At 39.6% G+C, this 22,314-nt stretch overlaps 1 protein-coding gene across 4 annotated transcripts in view; it reads left to right on the forward strand.

The window, feature by feature from the left end:
* CUL1 (cullin 1) overlaps positions 1 to 22,314 on the forward strand; it is a 102,842-nt gene that overhangs the window by 57,621 nt on the left and 22,907 nt on the right. For all 4 annotated transcript variants that reach the window (XM_055284405.2, XM_055284407.2, XM_055284403.2 and 1 more), the window contains exons 4-9: positions 841 to 1,008; positions 3,155 to 3,205; positions 3,399 to 3,489; positions 4,180 to 4,343; positions 10,411 to 10,573; positions 11,455 to 11,585. In XM_055284405.2, coding sequence (XP_055140380.1) covers positions 841 to 1,008; positions 3,155 to 3,205; positions 3,399 to 3,489; positions 4,180 to 4,343; positions 10,411 to 10,573; positions 11,455 to 11,585 — 768 coding nt within the window. The remainder of the gene's footprint in view (positions 1 to 840; positions 1,009 to 3,154; positions 3,206 to 3,398; positions 3,490 to 4,179; positions 4,344 to 10,410; positions 10,574 to 11,454; positions 11,586 to 22,314) is intronic.

The following is a 22,314-nucleotide window of genomic DNA, read 5'->3' on the forward strand; positions in this document are numbered from 1 at the left end:
ATGCACATTTTCTTTTTTAGGGGTTAAAGAAGAAATATTGTTACACTATTGTACTTACCTTATTTTTACAGATTACCACAAAAAAGTGTTTTTATGGTTTTTAAGTAAATTTAAAGAAGGAAGAAGATGCATTTAAAAATTGAATAGTATTAGCCTCATTGTCTGAATTGCTAAGTAGGACATGTTGATTTCTTTTTATGGGGGGAAGGGGGAGGGCGGAGTCTTGCTCTGCCGCCCAGGCTAGAGTTCAGTGGTGGGATCTTGGCTCACTGCAACCTCCGCCTCCTGGGTTCAAGCGAATCCCCTGCCTCAGCCTCCCAAGTAGCTGGGACTACAGGCATGTGCCACCGTGCCCCGGCTAATTTTTGTATTTTTAGTAGAGACAGGGTTTCACCATGTTGGCCAGGCTGGTCTTGAACTCCTGACCTCAAGTGATCTGCCCACCTCGGCCTCCCAAAGTGCTGAGATTACATGTGTGAGCCACTGTACCCAGCCAATTTTTTTTTTAAACAAATATCAAAGATACAGATGATTTTGAGGTACATTTCTTAATAAAAAGGAATTACCTGCATATCAAATGTTCAGGGTACTTTTTTTGAGTGTTTGCATATTTAATACCATGAAAAATGTTCCAGTTTAATTTGAGATGAAAGAATTATTTTACTATATTCTTGTGAGTTTATATTTATTAGCATGTTTTTGTATACAGAATAATTTAAAGAAGCCGTCTAAAATCACATGTATCAATGTATTTTAATACAATAGATGTTATTCACTTTTATTTTTAATTTATAATTTGACAAATTAGTCATCTTAAAGCTTTAGTTAACTTGTTTTTAGGATGGAGAAGATTTGATGGATGAGAGTGTACTGAAATTCTACACTCAACAATGGGAAGATTATCGATTTTCAAGCAAAGTGCTGAATGGAATTTGTGCCTACCTCAATAGACATTGGGTTCGCCGTGAATGTGATGAAGGACGAAAAGGAATATATGAAATCTATTCAGTAAGAGTTTTAAAACGTTTTAAATTTGTTTTTGTTTTTTTTTCTAATGGCAAATTGTCTTTCAGTAAGAGAATCTAGGCAAATATTAAGCTTTTTTCAGAATAGTAAACTAATTTTCATTGTTTTATCAATAAATGTCCCTTAAATATTTTTTAGCAAGAAAGTAGAAGAATGGGTAAATTGGAGTTCTAAATACAATTTGCCCATTTCTGCATTCGCTTTTTAGAAATTTCTTCTTTAATTACCTGACCCTACCATCACAGTTTGCCTGGAACTGCCTGAGTTTTCGCACTGAAAGTCCTGAGTCCTGGCAGTCCCAGGCAAATCAGGTGCCATACCTGAGGGCGAGCCCTGAGGATTAGCCCTCCCATGCTTTAGAGTCTGGGAAACCCTGCTTCACGGAGAGGACCCTGAATTAACTAATTACTAAATCACCCTCATTAATATATGTTTCTTCAGTCAACGAAAGGGGTTTTTTTTGTCCATTGGTTTTCAAAGTGTGGTCCTGTATTAGTCTGTTTTCATACTGCTGATAAAGACCTACCTGAGACTGGATAATTTATAAAGAAAAAGAAGTGTAATGGGCTCAACAGTTCCACGTGGCTGGGAAGGCCTCACAACCATGGCAGAAGGCACATTTTAGATGGCGGCAGGCCAGACAGAATGAGAGCCAAGCAAAAGCGGAAACCCCTTATAAAACCATCAGATCTACTGAGACTGTTCACTACTATGAGAACAGTATGGGGGAACCACCCCCATGATTCAGTTATCTCCCACTGGGTGCCTCCCGCAACATGTGGGAACTACGGGAGCTATAGTTCAAGATGAGATTTGGGTAGAGACATAGCCAAACCATATCAGGTCCCCAAACCTGCTCTGTCAGCATCACCTGGGGACTTGTTAGAAATGCACATTCTCAGGCCTCATCCTAGACTTAAAGAGAAACTCTGGAGGTGGGGCCCAGCAATGTTTTACCAAGCTCTCCAGACAATTCTGATGCATGCTCCAGTTTAAGAACCAGTGTTCTAGAGCAACTAAGGGAGGACTCAGAACAGTCTGTTCATAGGCAGTCAGATCAACACAGACAATGCCCTTTAAAACTAGTGTTGTTAAAATGTCAGATTCTACATAAAGGAGTTAATCACCATATCCAAGAATGTTGCTATAATAGCAGTACTTTGTAGCTTCACTTTTGACAAATTTAAAAGAAAAACAATGCTGGTTGCAGTGGCTCATGCTTGTAATCCTAGCACTTTGGGAGACCGAGGCAGGATACCAGGCTGGGCAGCATAATGAGACCTACAAAAAAAATATCCAGGCATGGTGATGCACTTACAGTCCTAGCCACACATGAGGCTGAGGTGGGAGGATCACTTGAGCCCAGGAGGTGGAGGGTGCAGTGAGGCATGGTCGTACCACTGGACACTCTACCTTGAGGGTCAGAGTGAGATCCTGTCTCAAGAAAAAAAGAAAAGCATAATGTATCCCGGATGCATGACAAGTTTTTATTGTCTGTATAGCTCCAGTTTCTACACCAAAACTGTTATTGCTTCATAATGATACTTTGCTATGTAGTTAATCCAGTTCTAACAAAACTTTCTAGATTTAATTGTTTGATTTGGGGTTTTTGTGCTTCCCCTTTAACATTTTATTTATTTTTTTAACTGACAAAAATGTGTACACCATGCCTTTTTGAAATATGTGTATATTGTGGAATGGTTAATGGGATTTTTTCTTTTTCACATAAAAATGCTTTCTTGAGACTCAAAAGTTGTTAGTGTAGGAATCAGGATGATCTTGGTTCTTTTCCTTTTGGAAACCTGCTTGACCTAAATGTGTACCCTACAGTAACATCACAGACTCCTAAAAATCATTACGGTTTTTAAACTTTTCCTATACTGTTTTCAACAACAGTTAAAGAAAATATAAATAAAGAAGTTGAACTGACAAATGTGTGTACTTGGATACCTCTTGAAGTTGTTGACTCTAGAGAGTGGCTTTCTGATTTCGTCCTGATAGCAGATTTTGACCAACTTGTAATCTAGAAATTTTGGTAAAGTAATTTGAGATTTAGATTATTTCCTGTGACTTCAATCTTGGAAAAACATAGTAAAAGTATAGACATTTTGTACTTTTTTTTCTCCAGCTTGCATTGGTGACTTGGAGAGACTGTCTGTTCAGGCCACTGAATAAACAGGTACCTACTGGTGTGAGCGTGTGCGTGTTCCTTTTAAAATCCCTTCGCAGTTTCGTTGCTTAGCTTTTGTCTCGTCACTCCTTTGGATTATCCCATCTTACATTGTTTAGTGGCTGTGAATGTTTAAGGGATATATAGTAATATATATCATATTCTATAACCTGTGTAATATTTTTCTACATCCTTTCTAAAGGTAACAAATGCTGTTTTAAAGCTGATTGAAAAGGAAAGGAATGGTGAAACCATCAATACAAGATTGATTAGTGGAGTTGTACAGTCTTACGGTAAATAATTTCCCTTTAGTTTATTCAAAGTTTTCACATCAAATGGCAATTACAACAATGCTCTAACAGATTTCATTTTTTAAATATTTTAATATTATAAAGGATATTGTTAGTATTTACAAAGGTGCTTACATTTGTTTTTAAGTCAGTGTGACTTTGTTTTTATCCATCATAAAAGCTGTTTGATCCGTGTGCCTTAAGGAAATTTTGATGAAATAGACATTTTAATTATTTTCTTTTCTGGTCTCATAGTGAATTACTGGATATGTTAGCGTGTGAGCTCAATGATAACCAGAAATCTATATCAGCTTGAAAAATTGAGATTGAGAAACTGATAAAGTAATACAATGTCTTAAAAACTTGGGTAGCATTGTATTTCTTTGCAAATTTAAAATCAGTTATTTTTATTGCTTTTGGAAATACAAAAGTTCTCTAAAGGAACTTCATAATTTTGAAGCATACCTGGCCATGGGTCAGAATTCCTTGCTTTTTATACGTCTTGGATTTTTTTCCTTTTTTATTTTATTGAAAGAGTGTACTTTAATACTAGTGAGTGAGAGTTACTTATGTCCTGCCATTTCACATTTACCTTTTAAACATAACTTAAACTGAATGCTACACCTAAGTATATTCTGTGAAATATAACCAAAAAAATAGGGTAATTGAAATATAGCTCCTATTCATTTCTAGTGGAATTGGGGCTGAATGAAGATGATGCATTTGCAAAGGGCCCTACGTTAACAGTGTATAAAGAATCCTTTGAATCTCAATTTTTGGCTGACACAGAGAGATTTTATACCAGAGAGAGTACTGAATTCTTGCAGCAGAACCCAGTTACTGAATATATGAAAAAGGTAAGCTTAAATATAGTACTTTAAGTAGACTTAAGTTAAAGTCATTGCTACTCAAGTGAGTTCTTTTTAGCATATACAGCTTTCTTTACAAGTCATTTGTTGGGCATTGTTTTTCTAGAGTGTCTTTATCAGGTGCAAGTGCTTCTCCTAATTCTCCAAGGAGCTTCTATAAATTAATTTGGTAATCATGACTAAGAGTTCTCCTTGCTGTTCTAAGGATATAACCACAATAGCTACATGACTTTTTTTAACTGTTTATCCTAGAATGTGGATTTATATATAATGGGCATCACAGTCACGTCAATGAGAAAATTTTAAGAGACAAATATTTTCAGATTTGCAAACTTTAATTTTTTGCTTCTAAAATACCCCTAAGAATCTATTATATAGCTTTCGTGTTATATTAGAGGAAAGGTTCTTCTGAAACTAGAATTTAAATTCTAATATGAGAGGACAGCTATCCTCCCTCTTCAGCCTCCAGAAGTAATGGGATTAAAGGCGTGAGCCACCACACTCAGCTAATTGTTTTATTTTTGTAGAGATAGGGTCTCGCTATTTTTGTAGAGATAGGTTGCCCAGGTTGGTCTCAAACTCTTGGGCTCAAGTGATCCTGCCACCTGGGCCTCCCAAAGTGCTGGGATTACAGATGTGAGTAACCATGGCCCGCTGAGAGTAAAGATCTAGTAGAATTACTCTTTGTTCTCTTTCTTAGAAATATAGATATCCTGGCTGGGCGCGGTGGCTCACGCCTGTAATCCCGGCACTTTGGGAGGCCAAGGCGGGTGGATCACCTGAGGTCAGGAGTTTGAGACCAGCCTGACCAACATGGTGGGACCCCGTTTCTACTAAAAATACAAAAAAATATATCTGGGCATGGTGGCACACACCTGTAATCCCAGCCATTCAGGAGGCTGAAGCAGGAGAATCACTTGAACCTGGGAGGCGGAGGTTGCAGTGAGCCGAGATTGTGCCACTGCCCTCCAGCCTGGGTGACAGAGTGAGATTCCATCTCAAAAAAGAAAAAGAAATATAGATATCCTGGATTTAGACTCTAAGGAATGACCTAGGTCTGGAGTCAGCAAACTTATCTTGTAAAGGGCTGGAAAGGAAATACTTTAGGCCTTGTGAGCTATATGATCTCTTTTGCAGCTGTTCACTCTGCCGTTGCAGCACAAAGCAGCCAGTGGGATATGTACACAAATGAGTGTGGCTGGGTTCCAATAAAACTTTATTTACAGAAAAAGGCAGGCCGGCAGAATTTGGCCTGCAGGCTACGGTTTGCTGACCCTTGACCTAGCTGTATTAGGACAGTGGTCCCCAACCCTTTTGGCATCACAGACGGCGGCTGAGGGAAGAAGGGGGATGGTTTTGGGACGAAACTGTTCCACCTCAGATCAAAGGAGCGTGCAACATAGATCCCTCACATGCGTAGTTCACAGTAGGGTTCGAGCTCCTATGAGAATGTAATGCTGCCCCTGATCTGACAGGAGGCGGAGCTCAGGTAGTAATGCTCACTCATCTGCTGGTCACCTCCTGTTGTGCAGCCCAGTTCCTAACAGGCCACAGACCCATACTGGCCCACAGCCAGCGGTTGAGAATCCTTGTACTAGGAGATTTCCAGGAGTCTGGATCTTTCCAAGCCTGACACCTGCTTGCCCTTTATTCCCTGTTCACTTGGAGTATGAATGGACTGCGGAATCTCTTTTCCATATGCTGAGATAAAATCAATTAAAAGCAACAGCTCTGCTCTAACCTCATAGAGAAAGTCCTATCCGGTTTGTTTGTGGTGACCTGAATGCGTTTTCCTATAGGAGATAGTGGTTATAAATGGGCTTAGAAGTTTGAAGTTTAAAGTCCTTGACAAGTTTCTGCTATCTCAAAATCTAACAAAAATGGAACTATTCAGGGTATTATACTTGGAATATTAATAGTTCCTTGTGTATAATGGTGGGCTAAATTGACTTTCATATGCCGATCTGGAACCTAACCAGCTCACCCAGAGTTTCAAACAACTGCCTAACAAATGAACTTTTGAAACAGTCTGTTTTAAATGTTAACATTGCCTGTTATTTCATTGTTTAATATGACAGTGTTGTATTCCTAAACACTTCTCTTATTAAACTCTGCTGTACATGGTGATTCTTTTAAAACTATATATCCCAAAGACCTCTTACCCAGATGCACATCCATGACAGTGGTGCGAGCCTGTTCTTTTTATGGATTTATTAGAGGATTGTGGTCATCTCCTTTGTCCACACTGATGAAGTAGTAGTGCTCTAGGGCAAGGAAACCAGTGTTCTAGGGCAGAGCTACTGAAGCACTCCCAGAACAGGTAAATCTGTTTTTAAAACCAGGCCTAGCCTGGGTGCGGTGGCTCACACCTGTAATCCCAGCACTTTGGGAGGCCGAGGCAGACAGATTGCCTGAGGTTGGGAGTTCGAGACCAGCCTGGCCAGCATGGTGAAATGCTCTCTCTAATAAAAATACAAAAATTAGCCAAGCGTAGTGGCGGACGCGTGTTATCCCAGCTACTTGGGAAGCTGAGGCAGGAGAATCACTTGAACCTGGGAGGCGGAGGTTGCAGTGAGCCGAGATCACGCCATTGCACTCCAGCCTGGGCAACAGAGTGAGACTCTGTCTCAAAAAAAAAAAAAAAAAAGAATAAAAATAAAACCAGGCCTGACACCAAAGACAGTTGAGGAGCAAGAATTTCCAATGGCCTTGATGTGTTCAATCCAGCATGAGCCCCGCCTTCAAGGAAGCAGTGTGCTTCCTACATCCTGGTTCCCATAGAGGGGATTCATTTCTAGAAGAGTTAAAGGTTTGGCCCAAATCCACTTGGATCACACCAAACACGACTTCCATCATATTCTGAAAGATGATAATGCAGAGAGTCTGTAAGCATAAAATTGGAATTTGACCATGTAATTCTGCCCTCATCCTATAGCCTTGCATCTCAAACTGAGCTATGAGTCTAGTTTTAAATCCCCACCCCACCATTTATTAGGGGGATGACCTTAATGCTTCTGTTCCTCAAATTCCTTATTTGTAAAATGTGAATAATAATAATAGGTAATAGTGAGGATTAAGTGAGCTTTAATATTTACAAATTTTAACATGAGGTATTTATTTGTTAAAAGGCGCTTAGAATGGTGTGTGGCAAAGAGCAAGGCTAATGTATTTGGTATTACAAATACACATCCCACAAAACCTCCAGTGTGTGCCTGGGAGGATGCAAAACCACAGGATAAAGGGTGGCAAATCTTAACTCAATAACTTAGGGAGCAATTATGTTTACATTACAACAAACATTCTATCAGGAAATAGAACAACAATGAGATAAAACATGACCCTTCAAGAAATACTCTGCAAATTCTAGCCAGTTGAGAGCAGTTCAAATTCCCTGGGTCTGTGTTCACTTTTCTCTATTAGGAGTGGTTTACAGGAAATATCTAAGAATATTTGGCTTGTCTTTCCAAGGATAGCTTTGAAGAGTGAACCATGTTAGTGTTTCTAAAAGATTTGACTGTCTCATGCAATTGAGACTGATCTGAGCTACAGAAACTCTGTATGACTACTCTAGGTTTCTAATGTCATTTTTTAAAAACTTTAAAAATATACCATACTTCATTAATTTGCTTGTCTTTTTTGGTTTTTATTTTCCTTTTGTTTTTACTGAGAACCAATCCTAGTGAATTAATAAAGACCATCTTTAATTGCATACTTCTATTTAGTCATTTGAATTTGACCTTGGTGTTCTAATACAACAGTCTGCCAAGTACAGTGATGATCAGGAGCCTAATTGACTTGGAATCAACAGAGAACCTAAATGGCTGTCCTTTCTGAAACCTGATGACAATACCTACGACCTTGGTTTCCTTGCCAATATATAAAATAAGCTGGTGCCCCTCGGCCATGAATGTTTCTGTAATCACCTAGGTACCTGTTCACTCCTCCTGCCCCCTCAGCCCTTGCAGGAAGGGTCTGTAGACTAAGAGGTGGAGAGCTGTGCCTCTCAGAGGATGAATCAGGAATGGCATCAAAGCCTAATCTTTCATCTCAGAAGGGGTAAAACTATGTTTTGCTGCCTGAGATGATTATGTTCTTCCAAGAAAGAGTTATAACTTAAAACAGAAAAAGTGGTGCTGTTTGGTTTGCATGTTCTATATTCCACCAGCTTTAGGTTCTTGAGTTATCAGTCTTAGTGGAACATTAGATATAAAGCAGCATTTATTGTTTTAAAATAGCTTTATAATCAGAAAAACAAAATTACACATTAACTGTAGACTTTTTGGAAAATACAAATAACATAAACCTACAAGCCTGGGGCACTGTTGCTGATTATATAAACCACATTGGAATCATGGTATAGGTTTTTTGTAACTTGTTCACTAATGATTTGTTATTAGTAGTTGGTGTTTATTTTAGTGGGTAATGATATTTCATTAACTGAACATATAATAACTACCTCTTATTGGAAGTGTATTAACTTCAAGCTTTTTTCTGTTTCTTCATTTATGAGTTGTCTTTTCTTCCTTGTGTTTTTATTTGGATGTACTCACTGCTTTGCTGGAGATCATTATGTATTAAGAATATTGACCTTTTGATACATACTACAGATATTTTCCAAGTTTATTTTTCACATTTAGCTATTTAGAATGTGTAATAAGGTTCTGTCTTACGTGGTTTAAACAATTGTCCCATTATTATTAGTTCTTGATAGTACAAGTCCCGCCTAATCATTTTTTCATTTTATTTTTTCTTGGCTCCTGAGTATTGATTTATTACCAGTTGAATTTTTCCAGATTTCTCCAAAATTATACCAAATTTGAAAATCTGGGCAAGGCACGGTAGCTGGACAGCCTATAATCCCAGAACTTTGGGAAGCCGAGGCAGGAGAATTGCTTGAAGCCAGGAGTTTGAGGCCAGCCTGAGCAACATAGTGAGACCTTGTCTCTAGAAAAAATTAAAAAGTTAGCCGGGTATGGCGGCATGTACCTGTAGTCCCAGCTACACAGGAGGCTGAGGCAGGAGGATCACTTGAGCCCAGGAATTTGAGGCTGCAGTGAGCTATGATTGTGCCACTGCACTTAAGCCTGGGAGACAGAGCCAAGATCCTGTCTCTGAAAAAAATATATTTAAAACAAAAATCATTTTGGAGAGTATTGGCATTTTTATAATTCAAAATATAATTATCTTTATTCAGATCACCTGAATAATTTATTGAAATTTCTTCCTTGCTTTGACAATATAGTAGTTTCTCTCTAAATTGTTGAAAAGTCTGATTTCTGATGTTGACTTCCATGCAATCACTTCAGGGCTTATATTTGTGTGACTCTTGGCTTCAAGTAGTTTTTAATCTAAAGTACCACATCTTAGTATCTACACAGAAGATGCATTCATTTCTTAGAGTGGCAGAGACATTACCTCAAAAAGATAAAATACCATTCTCTGAGGGATCAAAATGATGTAAAGACATGTTAACTGGTAATAATGATGATGTTGTTAGGGCACTTAAAAAGGAAGTTTGAAATGGAAATACGCATTACAGAGAAAATGGCAGACATCAGTGGCTGTTTAAATATGGTTGCTGTTTACCGTAAAATCAAAGAACTTTTTCCTTTTTCTTTCTGTTTTTTGAGAAACAGAGTCTTGCTCTGTTGCCCAGGCTGAAATGCAGTGGCATGATCATAGCTCACTATATCCTTTAACTCCTAGGCTCAAGCCGTCCTCCCGCCTCAGCCTCCTGAGTAGCTAGGAAGGACTACAGGTGCGTGCCACACCTGGCTAATTTTTTTTTTTAGAGACAGGGTCGCACTGTGTTGCCCAGGCTGGTCTCAAAATCCTGGCCTCGAGCAATCCTCCCACCTCAGCCACCCAAAGTGCTGGGATTACAGGCGTGAGCCATCATGCCTAGCCCTCCCTTATTTTCTAAATCATAGTTTATTAGAGCTGGCATGTGAATTTAATTTGCCATTATTCAATTTCCTTTAATTTACATATTAAAGAATTGTAATAGTTCTTTACTAATGAATCAAAACCATTCACTTGAATTAATTTTCTCCAGGCAGAGGCTCGTCTGCTTGAGGAACAACGAAGAGTTCAGGTTTACCTTCATGAAAGCACACAAGATGAATTAGCAAGGAAATGTGAACAAGTCCTCATTGAAAAACACTTGGAAATTTTCCACACAGAATTTCAGAATTTATTGGATGCTGACAAAAACGAAGGTGAGCCACAAGACTCATAAAATGTAGGTATTTATTATTATCTGCAGTTTTGATATTGCTTGAGATTCTAGACTCTCGAGTCAGTGGCATTACTTGCCCATGTCAGTCAGTTTTAAAAAGATGCATGTGTTTGTACATCGTTATGTGCCGATTTCAGACTTCTGCAGAGCATTTTGGTTTGACTTAGGGGGAGGAATATATTTAGAATATGACTTGCTCCATACACTTTAGCATTAAATGATGCTACCCTAAGTTTTTTCTTGACTGTTCTTCCTTTGAAAATTCTCTGAGATGAGGAGACTGTCATCTTATATTTCCCTTAACCACTCCCATGTTTTACTGGGACATGTTAGGAGCTCAATAAACAATTGAAGTTTGGATTTTTCTTCTGTGGTCTTCATAAAGTAACCATATGCTATATACATGTCTTAAATGAATTTGGGAGACCTTTTCTCGACTCATTTGTTTTTATAATTGAGGTAGAAATCCATATTCTCCTTAAATATATTCATTACTTTTAAACAAATATTTGAGTGCCTATTATGTGTCAGGCATAAATGCTATTTCAATCTTGAGAATTTTAGGAAGCATTAGAGTTGTTTCTGATAAATTTTTTTTTTTTGCTTAGTCTTCTGTTAGTGGTTTCTCATAGTAAGGGGGAAAATAAATTTACAATAGCATAATTTCATTGTTACTTTTAGCAAAATATACATATACCAAATAGAGAATATTTGGTTATAATTAAATGCTATTGATTATTAAAGTCTAAAAACATGGTTATCTTTTGCAGAGTATTTTTCAACTCAGTATAAATACATAATTAGTAGAATCGATATGCAAAATTTGTTTCAGTGCATAAAAGGTGTTTCTTCCTCTTTCAGATTTGGGACGCATGTATAATCTTGTATCTAGAATCCAGGATGGCCTAGGAGAATTGAAAAAACTGTTGGAGACACACATTCATAATCAGGGTCTTGCAGCCATTGAAAAGTGTGGAGAAGCTGCTTTAAATGTAAGTAAGATTTCATTGAAAATCAGTCGGGCTGATTATTTACACATGTGAACTGCAAGCATGTGTTATGTGTCCCTACTTCCAAATCTAAATGGTAACATTTTCATTAGAACTCTGAGAACCATGTTTTGGCTTTTTGAAGTAGATAGTTCACAAACATCCTTGTTTGGTAAATACCTCTGTAAGTTTTTCCCTCACATTTTTTAGGCGTTAATAATGTTATTTTTTTTTCCTTTTATGCCTTCTCACTGTTAAATTCCTTGCACTCACTAGGAGAAGTTGCTTCCCTAGAAACAAAAGGCTCCTGGAAGCTGTTACTGTGCCACTCACAGTCCACAGGTTGTGCCTTACAGGAACTTTGATCTGGATAGTAGCCTCTGGCTGAAGACCACAGGGCTGTATTCTGGAGAGGCCCTGCAGTTTATAGCATTTCTCTACACCCCTCCGCTTCCCCAGGGCTACACAGAATATTCCTGCTAGGTCATCTGTAATTCAGGTGATAATTTCACATTGGAAATAATTGCGTTTTTAAGACACAAATGAGTTGCCTTCAGTTTTGCTCCTATTGTGAACTTCAGTTGTAACTGGGAGAACAATAGAGAAGAAAAGCTTTTTTTTTTTTTTTTTGAGAAGGCGTCTTGCTCTCTTGCCCAGGCTGGAGTGCAGTGGTGCCATCTCGGCTCCCTGCAACCTCCGCTTCCTGGGTTCAAGTGATTCTCCTGCCTCAGCCTCCCAAGTAGCTGGGATTACAGCCGCCCGCCACCATTCCCAGCTAATTTTTGTATTTTTAGTAGAGACGTGGTTTTGCCACGTTGGCCAGGCTGGTCTCGAACTCCGGACCTCAGGTGATTCGCCCACCTTGGCCTCCCAAAGTGCTGGGATTACAGGTGTGAGTCATCACGCCTGGCCGAGAAGAAAAGTTTCTAAAACACATTGGTTCTTACATCTGAATGCAGAAAGCGCCTCTTGTTTTGACTTTATTGTGCTTAATGATTAATTATTTTTGATAGCATTATCAAAAATAGTATTTTTTTAATCCTTATTTTTCTGTTATCTTTGGAAGGTTTCTTTTCCATGTTTAATTTTGGGAGTTGCTGCTGGCACTCAGCTGCCTCTGTGAATTATTAAAGGGTTGAGTATAAAGCTTTCCTTTAGGTTTTTAAAACAATTTTATGCTCACAAGATGGGAGGGAACTGGCTTAGCCATGGATTTTGTGAAAAAGATCTCTAGGTTTTAGTAAAAACTTAAGTATGGAGTCCTCAGTGTTGGCACATACAGTGTCTTTACCGTGTGGTGATTACAGAGCCCGGCCAGGCTGCCTGCACTCAGATCTCAGCTCCACCATTGACAGCTATCTCACCCTTGGCGAGTTACTTCTGTCTCTGTCATTTTATTTTATTTTTATTTTTTTAAATAGAATGATAATGCCTATCCCATGGGATATTTGTGAATAAACAACACATGTAAAGTGCTTAAATCAGGGCACATAATTGCTCAGCAGTGATGACTGCTGCACGTTCTTATGAGTACACACAATTTTTTTAATTTAAAAAACTCATTTCAAAATTACCCTTCAGTTTTTATGACTTTATTTCCAAGCTAAATGTTCCTTTAAAGGGCCTGATTCTCACACACACACACACACACACATACACACACACACACATACACACACAAAACGCTCACCCCCCTGTGATTCAGAAGGGGTCAATTTGGTGAAGACATTTTTTCAGTAATATAAGGTGCCTTCCCAGTTGTTGATTCAGAACTCAATTTACCTATATGGGCAGCAGAGCCAAGTAAATGACTTGACTTTCCTTGAAATGAGTTAAGTGGGAAGTCTGTTATTTCATCGGATAGATTAATGAAGCAGTTTTTGTTTTTTTCATGTAAATTGCTATATACTAGGTATGAGATTGGCCTTAGGGAACTCGTGTTCTATGTGAATATAGTTAGATTTAAAATAAACATGATAGCTGGGTGTAGTGGTGTGTACCTATAGTCCCAGCTACTCAGAAGCCTGAGGCAGGAGGGTCACTTTAGCCCAGGGGTTCGGGACCAGCTAGGGCAATGTAGTGAGACCCTGTCTCCTTTAAAAGGAAGAAAGAAAAAAAAGCATTATAAATTACTTCTTCCGTTTTATAGGAAAGATGGGATGTTAATTCTAATGTTCATCTTTTCCAAACCAAAGTAAGGTTCTAAACTGGAGAAATAACTATGATTCTCATGTTCCATTGTTTTCTTTCTTGGATACAATCAGCTGCCTGATATTTTGGGCACTGAATAAATGCTGCCTGATTGACTTTGTCAGTGAGTCTCAAATCTGACATTTACCTAACTCGATCAGTTAAAGCAAAAGTATACCTTCTATGTAAAATCATTGCTCTGTTTGAGGAAGCTTCATCTGTCAGCAATGACAGCACAAATAAACTGTCTTTACCAGCAGTTACATTTTACGAGAAATCAAACTTTTAAACAATGTTTGTGTTACTTAAATCTAAGCCACTGATTAACCTGAATTTAAGAACCAAAACAAGATTTTCTCCCATGAAGAAGAGTTATAGCTCAGTAAACCCACGTTGCATCTGCCTTCACTCGCAAAAGTCAAATATTAGTTTTTTAGTAAGTTACTGATTCTATTTATTATTTACATAAGAACTGTTTCTACATTGAACTCATGAAACTCTTGTGCTTATGAAGTAAAATGTTCGGGAAAGCAAATACTTTTCCAATTTTCTGCAAAAGGAGTGTTTCCTAAAATCCAGTTTTATTCTTATTTGTAAGCTTGTCGTTGACTCCTTCTGTTGGAATGCTGTCTGACTGGTGCATAGGTTCCTCGTGCCCTTCCCTGCTCTGGGCTCACGCTTGCCACCTCCATTCGCCATCTCTGGGAAAGCCCACAGAATTGAAGCTTGGGGGGAGCGTGGGTGCCCGGGCCATTGCCTGGCACACAGTAGGTGCTTGATTACTTATTGTAAGAAAGAAACACAGCTGCTGAAAAACAAATACCTTTAAATAGGTTTTAGTTTTTATCGTTTACGTGGTAAATGTAAAAGACACACTGTAACCCAAACGATAATTATTTTCAAAATCCCACTGATTATGAAAAATCAGGAGGAAAAAAAGGTTAGTAAAAGTTAGAATTATTGTACATGATTTTAAGTGGGATTTAATTACCTTGAGAACACAATCTTTAAAGTTTAAAAAATTTTGCCTAATTAAATTGAATCATAGTGTACAAGAATCATTTTTAATTAGCATATTAAATGCCATAGAAGGCACTACCTAAGTGATTTTTTTTAAGTGCAAAAACGTGTAATATCAGTCCTGTGTCTTTCTCTGGACTAGAACACTATATATGTTACACTGAAGCTGTTCCAATCTGGCTAGTCCTTTTATACCACTAATTTGGTTAGAAAACCAGCTTTACTGCTAATATCTAGCCTAGACTGAAATTCTTAAGAGGTTTCCAATTTATCATGTAAGTCAAATATTTTTTGCGTTCGATGTTTTAGAACCTACTTATGAATTTTTCTTAAGACATTTTTTGCCCTAGTTAAAACCAATTTAAAAATTAAAGGCAGGCCGGGCGCAGTGGCTCACGCCTGTAATCCCAGCACTTTGGGAGGCCGAGGTGGGCGGATCACCTGAGGTTGGGAGTTCGAGACCAGCCTGACTAACATGGAGAAACCTCATCTCTACTAAAAATACAAAATTAGCCGGGCGTGGTGGTGCGTGCCTGTAATCCCAGCTTCTTGGGGGGCTGAGGCAGGAGAATCACTTGAACCCGGGAGGCGGAGGTTGTGGTGAGCCGAGATCGTGCCATTGCACTCCAGCCTGGGCAACAAGAGCAAAACTCCGTCTCAAAAAAAAAAAAAAAAAAAAAAAAAAAAAAAAAAAAAAAAAAAAAAAAAAAAAAAAAAAATTAAAGGCTATTTCTGGGAAAACTGGCTCTAGGGGAATTTCCCTCATGGCATCTCCCTCTCGCCACCTAAAAGCTGGCAGCCCTCAGTGAAGTGAAACTGGAGAGAGAGCCTTCCGAACCTGGGAGTGAGGAGGGGACTGTCCATCAGGATTCCGCTCTGTTTAGAAGTGTTCTCTCCAGCCTTCAGAGAGCCTCGTGATTGAGGGCATTTGTGCTCAACCGATATGTGAGGCGATCAATTAGCCTATTGCACTGGGGCACCAGGAGGACCTTGGGAACCTTGCACACAAATATTCAAGGATGGGATTTAAAACTGGTTTCAAGCTGAGCAAGGAATAGGAGAAATGGCTTGTTTAATAGGCAAGTGACCGCATGCATGATTGCTGGCCCAGGAACAGGTTGGGAATGTATCAAAAAATAATCTATATTAAAATATAGAAGGCGATGGCCCCCATCCACTTAGTGAGGCTTGAAGGGAGCATCTTGAAAGCAGAGACCATTCCTTCACGTGGTCATTTTAAAAAGAATTCAATGCCCACTGTGTGTGCCTGGCCCTGTGCTAGGCTCTTAATTTTTCTTGGTTGACCAAAGCAACTATAGTCTCCTACTTAGAATGGCTTACCTTAATGATTTTTTTGACTTTAAAATGGCATGAAAGCAATAGGCATTTATGATACTCTCAGTAAACTCATCATACGTTGAAAATATTGTCACACATTCAGGTCCAGGCTCAGTGGCTCACACTTGTAATCCCAGAACTTTGGGAGGCCAAGGCGGGCAGATCACCTGAGGTCAAGAGTTCAAGACCAGCCTGGCCAACATGGCGAAACCCCGTCTCTACTAAAAATACAAAAATTAGCCGGGCGTGGTGGCGGGCATCTGTAATCCCAGCTACTCCAGAGGCTGAGGCAGGAGAATCACTTGAACCTGGGAGGCGGAGGTTGCAGTGAGCCAAGATTGCACTGCTGCACTCCAGCCTGGGCGACAGAGCGAGACTCCATCTCAAAAAAAAAAAAAAAACAAAAAAAAACCCACACACATTCAGTTTATGATGGGTTTACTGAAACATAATCCCAAATTGAGGCGTATTTTTAGCTGCATAATGTAGTTGGTGTTTCAACTCAAAAGGCAAACAAATTTTGCAGATCAAACTGAAATCGTTTCATTTCTTCAGCAAGCATTTAGGGCATTCCTGTAGTAGACATGATGTCAAGAATTCTAAATTAGAATGCCTTGCCTTTGTCCTTGTCACATCTCCATGACCTCAACTGCCTAGTTTAGCGCCTACCTTGCAGGTTCATTTGAAACTCACCTCTTCTCCATTCCTTAGCACAGAGGTGGCAGCTGTGTAGCATGAGTCACCCTGCCCTCATGCTTTGTTCATCATAAGCATTAGTAATCGAATAGGGTATAATTTCCCGCAGGGTCTGGACATAGCCTCAGAATCCTCCTCAACGCAATAAGCAGCCTGCCTGTCTCAGTGGCGAGCTGTCTCCTCCTCTGTCTCCTGGGATGAGTCAGTGGAGCATGGGAATTCTTCCTCCCTTGGCTCTTACTGTTTTCTATGCATTTTCTCTCCAGTCCCAAGGCTACCATCTTAATCTGGGCTTCGTCTATCACTTCACCTCCCAAATGGCCCCACACCTCTCCCATTCCCATTCATCCCTCATGATAATTAGCAGTTTCATCTTTCAGAAATACCACTTAATACATTTATAATTTTACTCTGTGTTCTTTTCATCTTTTGTTTTAAACAAAGCAGAATAAAGCCCTTCCTTGTGATAATATAAATCATAATATTACACTAAATCAAAGTCCTCTAATTAGCCCACATTTTCAAGAACCCCGTCTTCCAGTGAAACTATTATAATATCATTCCCCTGCCCCAAAACTCTGGCTGATGTCTCTACTTATAACACAGTCATCCTTACCTTGTGCTTGTCTTAGTCCTGCTTTTAAGGCCAGCTCAAATCCTCCCTTCTAGAAAGAGCTGACCTTAACTCTTCTCTCCTAAGCCCTATTTGTAATACTCTCATTATAAGTGTACATGTGTTTATAACTTCCTGTGCTTCCTGTCACTGCACCATAAGTTGTACAACCCTTGAGAGCGAAGCTCACGCCTCATTATAGTTTTATGCTCTGTGGTTTCGGGCCTAGCCTCTTACTCAGCAAGGATCTGTGGATGATAGTGGCGAAGGCCATCTGCTGCAGGGCTGCCGTCTCGGCTGCACGACTCTTGACCCCGCTGCATGTCGTCTCAGCTGGAACTCACCATTGCGTAAATTTGCCTCACTCTGCTTTCCTAGTTCTTCTGTCTTCTCTTCTTAGACACAGGCCTTCTTTTTTCTACCTCTGAAATACCTATTTATCTCTCAAAACCCAGCTCAAAAGTGTTCTCAATCACCTTGGAATGGTAGCATCTCCCCCTTGAAATAATGGCACATTGGACTGTTTATGTGACACGTGCACTGCTTTATGCTTTAGATGTCCGTGTGAATGTCCCTCTGTTGTAGCAGAGATGGCTCTATCCAGTTTTGTGTCCTCAGAGCTTAGCATGACACCTTATCGTGCTAAGAACAGGGTGGCGGTATACTTACATCTTAGTTATACTTCCTATTGCTCCGAAAAGGACTTGGGGCTGCTTACACAATACGTGAAATAAAATAGGATAAATTAAATAAATCGGAGAGTAGCAAAATAAGGATGTGAAACACAAAATAGAGCTTAATATAATTCTCAAAGTGTGTGCAATGCAGTCCATTACTCTTGTTAGAGTTAGTTCATGATTTGCCTCGAAATCATTGTAGTCAGTACAGAGAGCTTGCCACTAAAGACAGCCAGTGCCGTGGAGTACAATCGGCTAGTAACTCAGAAGAATGATTTTTCTTGGTGGTCAGAGCTGAGGATACTTTCTCCAGTGGCTCATCCTAAAAAGCACGGTAGTGCCGTGGACAGCATCATCAGCAGTACACTTACAAGGAAATAGGATGTCCAGTCCTTCGGTAGTTTGATAATTTTCCATGACACCAGCTTATAGCATAATGCCAAAATAAAGTTCAGGAGAACGGTCAAATAATGCAGACTTGTAAGTTCTTGTTAATTAATGCTTGACTGTACAATTGATTCCATTTTGAATGTTTAGCACAATTGCTCAGCAGTCTGGATGTTACTGTATTCCCCCACGAAGACAGTTTTATCAGTGAACATAAATCAGGCTGTAAGAGAATATCTCCTTACTCTTGGTCTTCAGGGCAGAAGTAGCAACAAAAAAGCACAAGTCCTCTTTGAAACCATATCTTGATTTAGTGTCCTCAGCCTAACAGGTGTTGCAGTATGGCCCAACAGAGATGGGTCTGTTAGATACTTCAACACCCGGCAGGGCTGCTGGGTCTAACATCAGGGTGTTGGGCTGCAGACACTGACTGCGGAGAAATGTGAACTTTATTTGCAGTTTTGAGAGAAATGCTGTGTTGAAACAGGAGAAATTTTCAGAAGCTGCTCTCAGTAGCTGGCTTCAGGATTGGGGTGATGGTATAATACTTATAAAAGGCAGCACGTCAGATAGAGAATTTGATAGGCAGAAATTAGGTAGCTCTGGCAAGTTATTTTTCAATGGAAGACTAAGGGGTAGATCCTAGTACCTTAGCAGAAAAAGTTCCGTGATCTGGATTGGAAAGTTGAGTTAGAAATAATTATAAAAGCCCAGTCATGTGTGAACTTAGACCAGTGAACAGACGAATGTACTACCAGCTACTTCAGGTAGATTTGAGTTTGGGTTTAGTTTAGACATCCAAGATCCCCTTTCTCTTCTGTAGTTAAGTGCGTGATGAAACAACTGAGTCCTGATGCAAACATTCTCTGGATGGTAAGAAAAGAACATTGTCCAGTCATTGATAAAATTAGCTACATAACCTTACATTTGGAGTGTAACCCGGCTTGGTTTGTTCAAAGGAGATAGTATACACATTGATAAAATCGGCTTACACACACAGGAAGAGGGTCAGATGAGAAACTCATAGACTCTTAGAACCATAGCTATTCCTTAAAGCTGGCTAATGGGTTTATGGAGGTTGATTTTACTATTGTTTTCTCATTTTGAACATATTGAAACGTATATTAAAACAATTTTTAAGAAACAAATGTGCAGGTTTTGATTAAGTGGATGTTGGAAAGCAGAAAGAGTGTCTTTAGGACAAAAGGAAGCATGGTTTTGTATAGTAAGTCAGACATTTAATTACACAAAAAACTGATATATGCTGATAATAGACATTGATTCAGATAGCATGTAGCTAAATTTGTGAATTACAGGTACATAACTTCAGAGAAACAAGGATGGTTTGGATTTATTTTGTCTTGGCATGAGACGAAGAGAATAATCATTTTCCCTAAAAGAAAATGTACACAGTTGTCATTTTGGAGTCTAACATAACCAGGCTTTTTTTCTTTTTTCTTTTTTTTTTTTTTTTTTTTTTGAGATGGAGTCTCACTCTTTCACCCAGGCTGGATTGCAGTGGCATGATCTCGGCTCACTGCAACCTCCGCCTCCCAGGTTCAAGCGATTCTCCTGCCACAGCCTCCTGAGTAGCTGGGATTATAGGCATGTGCCACCATGCCTAGCTAATTTTTGTATTTTTAGTAGAGATGGGGGTTTCACCATGTTGGCCAGGCAGGTCTCAAACTCCTGACCTCAGGTGATCCACCCGCCTCGGCCTCCCAAAGTGCTGAGATTACAGGTGTGATCCACCACGCCTGGCCCAGGCTGTCATTTTTATATCCAACATACACCCTTCTTTCTCTTAATTGTAGGGAAGACTTTAATCATTTCACAAGCAAATCCACTATGGATGCACATCCCTACCCAAATTTGACTTTATACCCACATCAACTAAATTGTAGTTTAAATAAGTACTGAAGTAACCCTCGATTGGCTCAAGGCCAATTAGAGACCCTGCCCATGAACTTCTCTTTCCTGTCCATCCTCACTGAGTCAGGCAGCCCTACTACTCATCTTCCTATACACTACTACTATTTCTGAACTAACTTAATTATTCCTTTCTGAAACATTCTACCTGGGGAATCTTTTCATTCTCTTCAGAGAAGTCAGTCTTTCCTGGCAAGTCTTAGTTCTGCTTTCAAAGTTTAACATTTTTGTCTCTAAACACTCAGCCCCTAAATCTAGTCCACTTACAGCCTCCACATTTACAGGTACATTCTGAAAGGCTGAAAACAAGGACTTCAGCCTCACCTTGAACTAAAGGAAAATGTAGGTGTCAGCCAGGACTAGGGGAACAACCAGGGGGCGTAACAAAGGCCAGAATCAAAATGAAACCCACACAGTTATGGCGCTGGGATCGGGAATGTGTAGATAGTAGATCAGAATCCAAAGGTGACAATGAGATTAAAGATTTAAAAATTATGGTCTGAGGTGCAGGGCCATGATTCTAAGATAGATATTAATGATTGAAGCAAAAAGCAGCAGGTAGGCCGGTTAAAATAATGAGAAAAGGTTGGGCATGGTGGCTCACGCCTGTAATCCCAGCACTTTGGGAGGTTGAGGTGGGCGGATTTGAGAAGAAAGTATATTCTGCTGTTGTTGGATGAAGTAGTCCATAGATGTCAACCAGTGGTTTATTAGTAATCACGTGAGTCCTGGGGAACCCAAAGGAACTCCTTCTTCAAACAAATGTTTAAGCTGAGTCTGCACGTGTTGGAGAGTTCTCCAAATTAACTCTCATGTAGTATATGATGCATAGTAAAGGGAAGACTTAAAATGTGCTCATTCCAATCCTACATGTATATGACTAAAATCCAGGAGCAACTGCAGCAACATTTTAGAATTTAGACCAATAGAGGCTTTGGGTGAGGAGCATTTTCTTGCTGGGATTGTTTAACATTGCCAGGACATCACCATGAAAATAATGAAGGTCAGGCATGGTGGGTGACGCCTGTAATCCCAGCATTTTGGGAGGCTGAGTCGGGTGGATCACCTGAGGTCAGGAGTTTGAGACCAGCCTGGCCAACATGTTGAAATCCCGTCTCTACTAAAGATGAAATTAGCTGGGTGTCATGGCATGCACCTGTAATCTCAGCTATTTGGGAGGCTGAGGCAGAAGAGTCGCTTGAACCAGGGAGGCAGAGGTTGCAGTGAGCTGAGATCATGCCACTGCACTCCAGCCAGGGTGACAGAACAAGACCCTGTCTCAAAAAAAAAAAAAAGAAGAAGAATGAGAAAAGAGAGCACTTACTAAATTGTTAGTGTTTTTGTCTCAGTATTTTAAACTTTAAACCACGCTCCATCTGAAGAACTGTTGGTTTCTGCTTATTGAAAGAGGTTAGATGATACAGTAGAAAAGGCCTATTAAGAAAATGCAAGATTATTTCTAAATGATTTTTGAGGTCTAACATTTATCTCCCCTTTTTTTTGCCTATTAATATCAAAATTAATGTTTTCCCATGAGCACGCACAGACTGGCAGTGGTGGGCACCTCAGAACCATGCTGGGTGGTGGGGACACCACTGAGCACCTTCCCAGATAATGGTCCAAGTGCGTGGTCTGCACACATACTCTCTGTGGTTTGTCTTTTTTTTCTGAAGCCTTTGCTTCTCTATGTTTTGCATGGAGATAATGTTACTTGAAGACCAAGCTGATGCTAATGGGAAGAATGACACTGCCCCCAAACAACTGCACGATATGTTTTTGTTACTTAATGGGGCCTCATTTCTTTCCCCTTTTTAAGGAAAAATTATCTAGAGGTAAGACTGTCGACAGTGTTGAGCTAGGTCCTGGTGTCCTGAGGTTGATC

This window comes from Symphalangus syndactylus, chromosome 6 (assembly GCF_028878055.3).
Source record: "Symphalangus syndactylus isolate Jambi chromosome 6, NHGRI_mSymSyn1-v2.1_pri, whole genome shotgun sequence".
Lineage (NCBI taxonomy): Eukaryota > Metazoa > Chordata > Mammalia > Primates > Hylobatidae > Symphalangus > Symphalangus syndactylus.